This window comes from Mus musculus, chromosome 1 (assembly GCF_000001635.26).
Source record: "Mus musculus strain C57BL/6J chromosome 1, GRCm38.p6 C57BL/6J".
Classification (NCBI taxonomy): domain Eukaryota; kingdom Metazoa; phylum Chordata; class Mammalia; order Rodentia; family Muridae; genus Mus; species Mus musculus.
Genome location: NC_000067.6, coordinates 149839576 through 149852085, shown reverse-complemented (window position 1 = coordinate 149852085; position 12510 = coordinate 149839576). Strand labels below are relative to the sequence as shown.

Genomic DNA, 12510 nt, shown 5'->3' with positions numbered 1-12510 from the left:
GTGACTGTAGGCTCACAGCATCTATCAGTGTGTACTCGGCTTGTTCAGTCCCCAGACTTGTGCATGAATGTGGGCACACAACTAGTGCTTATGGAGTGTGCTGTTTAGACTTTTATCTTGGATCCTTATCTCATAGTATAATATCCACTCAGTCCAGATGGAGGCAGATGGATCCGTTCCCACTCTGCCTCTTCCCAGATGTTTCATTTTCTAGATGGCTTTTAGTTTGTTTCATCCTCCACTTCTAAATGTCCTCTCCTCTGTCCCTCTGACAAATAATTAAACGAGATGATGTCTGAAAAAATATTTTCAAGTCAGTTAAGACGCTGTAATAGCATATAATACTATCAAAGGCATCATGGCTAGTGTCAATACTGGAGGCTGAGCTAAGTTCTTCCCTTAGCATCTTATTTAATCATTGCTTTCATTTTGATACTACAGATGAAGAAACTAAGACTTAATGCTATTCATTTAACTACATTTGTTAGTGTTCAACCTATACCCGAGTCTAACAAAGATGGGGAACCTATCCACATGATGCTCTGCCTCTCAAGTATAAGATAAACATTTGTGTATCTGAACTAATGTCGAATGACCATTTCATTCATTGTTCTCATGCCTTTCCTTTTTAAAGATCCAGATGAATTTGAACGAATATATGAACCACTGGATGTCAAAAGTAAGAAGATTCATGTGGTAGATAGTGGGCTCACATTTAACCTGCCATATCCCTTGATTCTTCGACCTCAGAGAGGTGTGGATCTTATCATCTCCTTTGACTTTTCTGCAAGGCCGAGTGACACCAGTCCCCCTTTCAAGGTAAGGAGGACAATGCCCAGGGTGCACCCCACAGTGGGCTGGGTGCCTGTTATGGTTTGTATATGCTTGGCACAGGTTGTGGCACTATTAGGAGGTATGGTCCTACTGGAGTAGGTGTGTATTTGTGGGCATGGGCTTAATTCCCCCATCCCAGCTACCAGGAAGTGAGCATTCTGCTAACAGTCTTCAGATGAAGATGCCGAGCTCTCAGCTTTGCCTGCACTGTGCCTGCCTGGATGCTGTCCTGTTCTGCTCCCACCTTGATGATAATGGACTGAGCCTCTTAACCTGTAAGCCAGGCCTAATTAAATGTTGTCCTTTATAAGACTTACTTGGTCATGGTATCTGTTCACAGCAGTGAAATCCTGACTAAGACTGTGCCCTTATATAAGTTAAGAATCAAGGCAATACCTATATAGGCCAATCTGATCTGAAAAACCACTCAATTAGTAGTTCCTTCTTAGGTGACTCTAGACTGTACGAAATTGTCAGTTCAGTCTAATTGTGGCAAAAGTTCCTAGGATGAAAAGTGGATAACATTTTAAAAACGTTAATATTCAACATATATTAATATTCAGTCTCTTTGAGGCTGTTAGTGGTATTCAACAAGAGAACAGGAATTGGTAAGATAATGGTAAATTCTATGACTTGTAGAACATCAGGACATGACTGTGTTGATGCTTCCTGGAGTCAGGGAACAGGGAAGTGAGTGAGTGAATGGTATAAACTGGCCAGACATGACTGCCAGCACATTGGAAAGACTGGGCTGCTCTGATTGTGACCCACAGATAGTAAGCCCACGAGGAGGGCTCCAGGGAAAATTTTAACCCTGGAAGGTAGGAAATGGAGACGTGGTGGAAGATTTCCAGCAGACAAATAAAATCACGGAACTGGAATCTTAGGATGATTAACCTGAGTTGGCAGAAAGGCGAAAAGGTTAAATCTATGACTTACTGTAAGCCCAGTCTAGGATAATAAAATATTGTACTATGCAAACCACAGGCAGAAACTGATGACCCATGAGGGACAAAGAGGTGGTAGTCTCCAGTGATGACTCCAAAGAGGTGGTTCTGATGGTGGAAGGCACAGGAGCATTCATTTGACCAATAGAGTGCAAAATGCCAAAGCCATCACTTTCTGAGTCAGAGCTTTACTACTGAATGTGATGGTACTACCACGGACTTCTAGGGTACCACTTAGCAACACAAATAAGAGAAATATTTTAAAGGGTTTTAAAATGTGTCATTCTTATGATTAAGAAGAACATATACTTAGTAAATATATGAAAAAAACGGAATATACATATGTATATGTCAAACATTTCTATATAAAAATGCTGATGTTTTGATGATTTGTTCCTATTCTAGTCTGTCTTTGAAGGCATGTGTGTATGTGTGTGCATGTCTGTGTGCAAGCGTGTGTATTATATGTATGTGGTATACTCGTTTGAGTTTGCAACCCCCACCACTTTAGGCATACATTAAAGCCAGAGCAGTATGTTAAGCATCTCTCTGTACCTTATTCCTTTGAGAAAGAACCTCACCATTTTTGTTAGGCTGGGTAGAGAGCTAGCTGTCATGTCCTGCCTGTCTCCCTTCCCTGGCTTTTGATTAAAGGCAGTAACAGCCAAATAGTATTATAAGGAATGCTGTTTTCTTTAGAGCAGATAGGATACACTGTTAAAAAAAAATATCTAGTGTAAAGAGTCTCATAATTCCAAACATTATTCCTCTTAGTTTCTCCAAGAAGAGCAGCCCTGTGTTTCTTTTCTTTTTTTTTTTTTTTTTTGAGTTTCACTTCTATTACTCACTTAATAATGTAGGTATAGACGGTGACTGTTTGACTTTCCATTTAATGCCTACCTGTCAGTAGCCCCAATCATGCTTGTCTTAGTGGCCAGATCATTCATGAATAAACAGACTGAGTTTAGTGGGAAGGCTGCTTTGGTTTTTATTGAGGAGCAAGTCAGCTGTTGGTACAGCAGAACTCAGGTTTACTACTGGTATATTTTTCTGTATTTTATGAAGAAATATTTCAAGCCATTTTGTTATAACTCGTTCTAGGTTATATCACATATCATGTATTGCACATGGGTCTGGGTAACTCTTTCAATGTTCCTTTGAATGATTCATGAGCAGAGGCCAGCCACAACATTGGATCTCCTTTGTTCAATAGAAGGAAAAGGAAGGAGGCAATGAGGGGGGCAAAGGACAGAAGTATCAAGGAAGCTTGGCTAGCTATGCATACATGTGTTAGGAATAATGTGTGTTAGCTCAATTCATCTCCATATAGGTTATTTGGGGGACTCACAAATAGAACAAACCAATCTGTGTTTGTCCACATTAGCCTCATTTATTTGTTGGTCATGGCCCTTGGTATAGAACTACCCTGCATGTAATTTACTTCTTCACTTGGGTCTCATCATAGTCTACAAGAACTGACTCTGGGCACACTATCCTACCAGGCCTAGTGAGGGGAACTACCCACTCAAGCCAGTCCAAGAGACAGAACTACAGACAGTAAGGCACCTTGGATGATGGAGTGGCTTGCAGAGACACATTAGCCTGGGTTAACTTTGCAAATGGCAACCCATCATGCCTGTGGAGAACTCTGTCTGTTGTACCTGTAGGTTTACCTCTCCTGTTACTTTCTTAGAGTGGCTATTTAAAAAATGACATCATACATAGGGCTTAAAATTACAAAGAAGTGTAGTGTTGCAGTTCTGAGGGCCAGCAGTTGACGAGGGTATGAGCACGGCTGTGTTCACTATTAGGATTCATGGTAGAACGGTTTGATTTTGTGGGTTCTGGTAGCTCTGCACATGCTTTGCAATGTGGTTTGGGGATCTTGGTCACTACCTCAGTTTTTACTTGATATTTTTATTTATGTGTCTCTTATCTATTATTAGCAAAACTGTCATGGTACTTAACCCCTACCCCACAATCAAGGCTGATCACAGCTCAAGAGACTTAATTATATTGTGAAGAGCCTTCTTCTGGCCAGTAGGATGACTCAGGGAAGTTATCCTTTGACTTACACACACACACACACACACACACACACACACACACACACACACACACACACAGAGAGAGAGAAAGAGAGAGAGAGAGAGAGAGAGAGAGAGAGAGAGAGAGAGAGAGAGAGAGAGATACACAGCACTCATACATATACACAGAGACACATACATTCACATACACAAATACACAGGCATACACACACAGAGTAATGATATTATGATAATATGTTTTTGAAGAACCCTTTTCTTTAATAAGGTCACATTCACAGGTGGGTGGCTAGGTTATAGGATAATCCTGTTAGGGCCTCCTTTAAGTCACTGGAGGTTAGAGCATTGTGGTCAGCACATATACCCAATATTAATTTTCCCAGGGATGTTTTTGCAAGCATATACCCAGATTTTAGTGGAGCACTAACTGCCCCAAGTGTTATACAAGCTTTGTATCCCCCCTACTCAACTGCATTATGAGGCTCATAAAGTCTAACAAAAGCAAGTTCCTTATTAGAAGAGATGGTAACTATAACAACCAATAGTAAATTCTAAGTGGTGGTTCTGTCTGTCCATCCTACCTTAGTTCCTTTAGTATTTTTAATGATTATATTGTTTTAAACATTAATTATCTATATACTGTTAGGTCATCTATCTCCACAATCTTAAAAATAGGCTTTAAATAATGAGGAAATTATAGGGTAGTAAAAAATATGTATACTATGTTTGCATACAGATGAAAATAACATTTTCTGTTGTGAAAACCTATTTATTATTATGTATATATCTTTGTATAGAGAAATATATCGTAGGTCCAAATTAATTAATTGGTAATTCTTGTGAAAGGGCTATTAGACTATTCCCTAAGGGGTCACAACCCACAGGTTGAGAACTACTGTTTTAAATTATTTTAAGATTTTTGTTTGTTTGTTTGTTTTTCAATTATAATTTGGTATTCAAACAGGAGTATGGGCATTTTTGAAAGCATCCCTTTGAAAGAGGGTACCTAATTCTTTATTCGATAAGAAGCTGTGTTTGCAGTTAGTACTATGTAAGCTTAAGATGTTGACCACAGTGAAGCATCTTGGGGTATCAAGCAGCCACTGACTCTCAGATGCTGTGATTTGAGAATCAAGCCTTTTAGCTCACTAAAATGTTGTTTTTGTTTTAACTCTTTCAAATTGGGGGGTTTACTCACAGTCTGTGTCATTGTTTCTCAGTCTTACTGGAGAGAAAGGAGACGTCAGGAAGGAGACGTTTGCCATCCTGTAATCACGGCCCTTACAGTCACCGGTGTTTAATCTTTTCCACTTTGGGATTGGAGCAGAAAAGGGAAAGTTTCCATCACTTCCTGATCCCAGCATAACTCTGTCCAGCTAAAAATAGCCAGACCTTTACCTCAACTCATTCCCTTTCCTTCTTTCTCCACACAGCCACATATCATTTGGTCATTCCCTGACTCATGTTAGTAAACACTAGAAAGCTGCTTTGCCTGTCTCTCACGCAAGTACCTTACTGTACGAGCCTTGGTCTGACTGTGGTGTTGAATAATCAGGAATGAATAACTGTGGATAGGGCTAGACATGAAATAGCAAGAGGAGTTTGGTGGAACGCGGCAATGGGGGAGGAAAGAGGAATGAGAAAAGTCTTCAAGAACCTCAAACAAGAAGTTTTACATCTGTCAATTTCTTCTTAGCAAAGCAGAATCATATTCAGCAAAAACATTTTATAAAAGCAACTGCTCTCATATGTATTGAATCCCCTTTGTCTTAGATTTTATTTCTTTGTACATTTTGGGAGAATCGATCAACTTAAAGTTCATGCCTTTTTTAAAAAAAATTTCAGATTCCTTGAATATTTAGGATTTTTATTGCTTATTTTATATAATTTTTGAGATTTTTAAAAAATTATTACCCCTTCCCTTCCCTTCCCTGCAAACTCTCCTATATGCCACTCTGTGATCTCTTTTGAGGCTGAGAGGAGAGACCAGGAGGGCTTGAACACTATAGAAAGAACTAACTACTGGCAACTTAGGAATGATGAGTAGAGAGTAGTCTCCCCCTGGGAAGGGCACACTAATTGCTTACGCAATTCCAAATGCTTAGCAGTAAATATGTGCAAAAATGTACCATTATACAGACTGATCAGTTCTCTTTAGGGATATACCCATATACATAGATAAACACATATGCATGTAAAGTTCAGTACTGAAAACTATATGATTTCTGAATTCAGATGTACCAGATTGAAATACTTGCTGTCCACTCAAGTTTTTCATGTCTCATCTCTAATCCTCACAGCTACACCGTGAAGATGAGAGTGGTGATCAGTTTCATTTTGCAGAGTCAGGAAGCAAATCGCTGAGAAATGGAAAACGGTGATGCATAGGAGAGATGTGCTCAGGAGCTGGTTATGTCAGGGACAGCAGCGACACTTTAGTCCCCATGCTATCCTGTGGCTCACAATTCCCACAGTGACTTTAGGCCCCCTCACCTGTTTGGTGCCTGGTAGCTGTCGTGTCTAGGCAGCGGGGCCTTGTATCATCTAATTAGCATGTTTCTGTCTCAGCTGGGCCTGTCTTCTGCCTTTCCTACTTTCCCAAAAGGTTGAACTATTTTCAGTTGTCTCTCTCATGGACATAAATACATCAAAGCTTCCAATGCAGGTTCTCTCTTAAGCATAGGACATAGTGAGAGGCTCAACAGTATTTGTTGTATAAGTGAGCAAATACACTGAGGACATAGTGTAGTCGTATGGCCCTGTCTTCTGGAAATGTGTAACTTTTTAATAGCATCTCTGATGGTTTTGAATATGAAAGGTTGTCCCTTACCCAACAGGGTCTAGATGCTGTGCTGCTGAGAGCCATTCAACTACACTCACTGACTGTTTTGCCCTCAGCCAGTGATGATTAGTATTGAGTAAATCAATATGACAATAATAGCTTAAAAACCACCATCTTTAAACATCTTCTAGTATGGTTCCTGATTTTCCTCCTTTTTCTTCTGTTTTCTTCTTTTTATCCTTATTGATTGGATATTTGCATAGCCTTTTCTGTGTGAGACATGGTGATCTAAGTAATTCCTTTTATTCAGATTATAATCTGTGTTTTATAGCTAAGAATAGTAAGTTCAGAAACATGCCCCAGGCCATGGAACTGACATTTGGACTCAGGCACCAGGCCCAATCTGTGGTTTTACACCATGGCACTTTATAACCATGTATTTATTCTGGCTCCAGAAACTACATAGAAAATGAAATGAGGCTTATTTTTTCCTGACAATGTTCCACATTGATTCCCCAGGTTTAAATTTAGTTCTAAATTTTATTTATTTATACTTTGTATGGTGTGTGTGTGTGTGTGTGTGTGTGTGTGTGTGTGTGTACACATTCATGTTCAGTGCATGCATATGAATGGTGGTGTACATACACATGCCTGCACCTGGGTGTGGAGGCCAGAGGCGGCTATGGAGGACATCGGTGTTTTCCTGAGTTGCTCCCCCCCATTCTTTGATGTAGGCTTTCTCACTGAACTCAGAACTCACTGACTTGATGCACTGAGGTCTGAAGTTGCTTTGCATTTCCCTTTCATAAGCAGAAGCCACAAAAATGCTAATTTAGAGGCATACAAATATTATATATACATAAAACTAAGTAATTTCTAAAATATGTATACTTTTATTACAAATTTAAAAATAAAACAAAAGGAAACATTGTTTTAAAACATTTACTAGTAATACAAAAATCCAATGAAATAGGAACGTCCGACAACCAAAAGCTCTAATTCTAACTGTGTGTAGTAGCTATTGAAAAAACAACCAGCAATTTTAAAAAGTATTTTCTCTACAAGCAATCTTACCAGCTATACAAAAACTTATACCATGTTAATGGCGAACAACACTTGAATTTCACATTCTTAGTAAAATAATTTAATTGATTTTTTTTTATGCTTTGATGGAGATGACAGGTATAAAATCCAGTAACAGGGCATCTTAGTATTTCCATTGCCGTGATGAAACTCTGTGTCCAAAAGCAACTTTGGAAGCACAGGGTTTAGTTCATTTTATAGCGTGTAATCCGTCTTCCAGGGAGTCAGATCAGCATCTGGAGGCAGGAACCTGGAGGCAGGAACGGAGGCTGAGTCTGAGGCAGTGGAGGAGTGCTGCACACTGGCTTGCTCAGCTTGCTTTTTTACATACTCCACAACTATGTGAATATAAGTGGCAACACCCACAGTGAGCTAGACCTTCCCCCATCAATCACTGATTAAGAAAAATGTCCTGGCTATGGAAAGAAACCTAGTGTTGAAGAAGCAGAAGCAGAAGCAGGAGAAGCAGAAGAGGAAGAGGAAGAAGAAAGAAAGAAAGAAAGAAAGAAAGAAAGAAAGAAAGAAAGAAAGAAAGAAAGAAAGAAAGGAAGGAAGGAAGGAAGAAAGAAAGAGAGGGAGAGAGAGAGAGGAAAGAAAGAAAGAAAGAAAGAAAGAAAGGAAGAAAGAAAGAAAGAAAGAAAGGAAGGAAGGAAGGAAGGAAGGAAGGAAGGAAGGAAGGAAGGAAGGAAGAAAGAGAAGGAAGGAAAGAAGGAAAAGAAAGAAGAAAAGCTTCCCACAGCTTGTATACAAGTCAGTGTTACTGGAGGCATCTTGCCAATTGCGGTTCCCTTTTCTCAGATAAAGCTAGCTGTGTCAATTTGACAAAACAATAGCACACCAACCGAGACCCAGAGTTTTTCCTTTCTTCACTGTAAAAGTCATCAACCTCCCAAGGCTTAAAACCCATTCACATAGTTGTAAATATTTTGAACCATTTATCTTTTTCTTTAGTAGGTAAGTTCTTTTTTTTTTTTCCATTTTTTATTAGGTATTTAACTCATTTACATTTCCAATGCTATACCAAAAGTCCCCCATATCCACCCACCCCCACTCCCCTGCCCACCCACTCCCCCTTTTTGGCCCTGGAATTCCCCTGTACTGGGGCATATAAAGTTTGCAAGTCCAATGGGCCTCTCTTTCCAGTGATGGCCGACTAGGCCATCTTTTGATATATATGCAGTTAGAGTCAAGAGCTCCGGGGTACTGGTTAGCTCATAATGTTGTTCCACCTATAGGGTTGCAGATCCCTTTAGCTCCTTGGCTACTTTCTCTAGCTCCTCCATTGGGAGCCCTATGATCCATCCATTAGCTGACTGTGAGCATCCACTTCTGTGTTTGCTGGGCCCCGGCATAGTCTCACAAGAGACAGCTACATCTGCGTCCTTTCAATAAAATCTTGCTAGTGTATGCAATGGTGTCAGCGTTTGGATGCTGATTATGGGGTGGATCCCTGGCTATGGCAGTCTCTACATGGTCCATCCTTTCATCTCAGCTCCAAACTCCGTCTCTGTAACTCCTTCCATGGGTGTTTTGTTCCCAAATCTAAGGAGGGGCATAGTGTCCACACTTCAGTCTTCATTCTCCTTGAGTTTCATGTGTTTAGCAAATTATATCTTATATCTTGGGTATCCTAGGTTTGGGGCTAATATCCACTTATCAGTGAATACATATTGTGTGAGTTTCTTTGTGAATGTGTTACCTCACTCAGGATGATGCCCTCCAGGTCCATCCATTTGGCTAGGAATTTCATAAATTCATTCTTTTTAATAGTTCTTATTCAAATCAGTTCATTAATGCATTTGTCAGATGTCTGCTGTTTAGCCAGTCCATATTGAGAACTGATGTAATGGTACTGAGGTTGTTTAAAGAGTCATTTTTACAGATATTGGCAATTTGCACAGTCCTTGAACACAGTGATTTTTTTTTCTTTTTTATCTTAGCAACTGCTGGCAGAAAATGGATGTAGAATAATGGACAGACCAGATGAATGAATGAAGACTGGACATTTCTCAACGCATCTTTCTCTTCCCTGCAGGAACTTCTGCTTGCAGAGAAGTGGGCGAAAATGAACAAGCTTCCCTTTCCAAAGATCGATCCTTATGTGTTTGATCGGGAAGGATTAAAGGAATGCTATGTTTTTAAACCTAAGAATCCTGATGTGGAGAAGGATTGCCCAACCATTATCCACTTTGTTCTGGCCAACATCAACTTCAGAAAGTACAAGGCCCCAGGTATGTTTCTGTAAAATTGAAGTCTGGCTGGTAGGATGTTTGCTATTACACTGAGATTGTCACATGAACTGTGACTGTGGGGAATGCGCCTCTTACCATGACAAACAGCAGTGACTTGGGAGCCCAAAGCCCTTCCTTCTTTTTTTACCCCAAGATTCATGTTCCTTATAATAGAGAAACTGAAAGAAGAATGACAATCTTAGCTAAAGATGATTAGGGCATTGAACCAGCATCTTGGGTTTGGTAGGTGTCCAATTCATAAAGGATGTTTTAAATAGTTTGACTTTCAACTTTGTGAAATCATGAAAATCAAAATCATGGAAAATTCTTTGGGAGTATTAATTGATCACAAAACTCTCTAAAAAAAAAAACCAAACAAACAAAAACAAAACCCACAGCATAACTGATCATTTTGGGATGTCACATTATATTTTACAGCAAAGGAGATCTAATTCAAGAAATGGTTACTCTGTTTTCTCATATCTGAAGGAGTAGGTAGACTCTAATGCATCCTAAAAGATTCTCATTAAAAAAAAAAAAGCATTCTCCCATCCAAGTACTAACCAGGCCTAACCTGGCTTAGCTTCTGAAATCAGATGAGATCCGGTGCATTCAGGGTGGTATGGCGTTCTTAAGGCTTTAATTGCTAAATATTTCTCAAACCAGAAGATGCAGTTTTCCATTTTGTGATTAGAAATTACCACCCACCCACCACACACAAACTCTGGGTGGTAATGGGATATAGGGAAGTTTTTCCCTAGATTTCTCAGAAGGATAAAGAAGAAGTGAGAGTGGAGTTGTGAGGCAAGTCTCATCCTGGAGAAAGAAGGCTGGCTAGCATCTTTCGTTTTCAAACTGAAACCGTAGTTTCAAATTGAAACCCTGATTTTAAACTGAAAGCAACCTAGATAATATTCTATTACTGGTAGTTCTTGGGGAGAAACCAAGAGGTTGGTAAGTATAGGGACTTCTGATGGTTGAGTAGGGTTCAATGTTTTGGTTTGGATTTCCCCGGAGGAAGATTCTCAGGACAAGCTTCAAGTGCAGAGGGTTTATTTGTAAGGGAGTGAGGAAGTGATACTGGGCAGGGAGACAGACAACATAGCACATGTTTGTATGCCAGCTACTCAGAGAGGAACGTGACCCATCTGGGGAAGGCTATAAGGCAGGAACCCAGGATATGGGGTCATCCTTCCCACCCACGCTAGCAGGCACGGAAGCTGGGTATCTTCCCAACTTGAGTGTGGCTGACTAGGGAATGGAGTAATTTTTTAGAATCACAGGCTTTCTGGTGATTCTCTGTGCTGTCCTTATGCTTGTTTTGTATGTTTTGGAGAATTTTTTTTTAAGTTTTCAAAAGCAAGATGCATATTCTTTTTGGCATATAGGTGTTCTAAGGGAAACCAAAGAAGAGAAAGAAATTGCTGACTTTGACATTTTTGATGACCCCGAATCGCCATTTTCAACCTTCAACTTTCAGTATCCCAATCAAGCATTCAAAAGGCTTCACGATTTGATGTACTTCAACACACTGAACAACATTGATGTGAGTATCTACCACAGCAGATAACATGGAAACTCCTTAGCCTACACATGAATTCATTAAGAAGACAGATATGGCTCTGAGGTGACCATATGCAAAACATGGTGCCTTATTTTCCTGAATGATGTCACTAACATCTAGTAGACACTAAAAAGTCATGAATAAGGACATCACTGTCTGTGGCTAATCAGAACCACACTTTATGCATTGTTTGGTGAAGGAAGTGTTCCTTCTCAGCTTCCCTGATATATATGTATTGTATCCATTTAATGGTAAAAACAATTTATAAAAGGAGGGAAGTAGAGGAAGAGCAGTATATGGGCAGGAGAGAGTGTAACCATGAATGTCATTATTGCAGACATCTCAGCAATGGCATAATGTTTTCAAATGTTTGGTTCTTGTAGATCTTGACAGTATCACCAAATACTCCAGTCCCCTGCATTTCAGCCTTTGAGATAGCCTGTGTGCTTTGTGAAATCGACTTCTGAAGCAAGGCTTTCCCTGCAGTATCAAACATTCTTATCACTAGCATATCTGCTCCTGAAAGTCTTTGTCTGTGAGATTGCTTAGTGTTAAATGCACCCTTTTATAGTGCTGTTGTGTGATTGAGATCATCAACTTGTGGGCCACAATCAAAGCATCTAACGAGTTATTATCACCTGTAAAAGCTGAGCTCATTGGATTAGGAAAGAAAACAAGAAAGGAAAGATAATTAGAGTTGTGTATTATGTATGATTTGGTGATCTATTTGGAAATTATGAATGATTGTGGATTATGAATTATGGAGGTCAATTATGAAGACTTTGAAGGAACACATGGCTGTGTTGTTTCTGTGGAACCTAACTAGATTTGTGCTAAAGGAAAACTGACATCCATCAGTGTTCATGCTTTTTAGATCATTTTCCTTGAGACAGTTAAAGACAGGTCAAATGCAATCATGACACAGTGGCCATAATACTTCAAAATTCAATACAATTTAGTCATCATACAAGAATATTTCTAATAAACTCCAGTTCCTATAAATTCTAAAATTCCTCCTTTTTTG

The 12510-nt window shown here is 39.5% G+C and overlaps 1 protein-coding gene across 2 annotated transcripts in view; it reads left to right on the top strand.

Moving 5' to 3' along the window:
* Pla2g4a (phospholipase A2, group IVA (cytosolic, calcium-dependent)) overlaps positions 1-12510 on the top strand; it is a 131673-nt gene that overhangs the window by 109205 nt on the left and 9958 nt on the right. For both annotated transcript variants that reach the window (NM_008869.4, NM_001305632.1), the window contains 3 exons: positions 635-819; positions 9727-9922; positions 11311-11468. In NM_008869.4, coding sequence (NP_032895.1) covers positions 635-819; positions 9727-9922; positions 11311-11468 — 539 coding nt within the window. The remainder of the gene's footprint in view (positions 1-634; positions 820-9726; positions 9923-11310; positions 11469-12510) is intronic.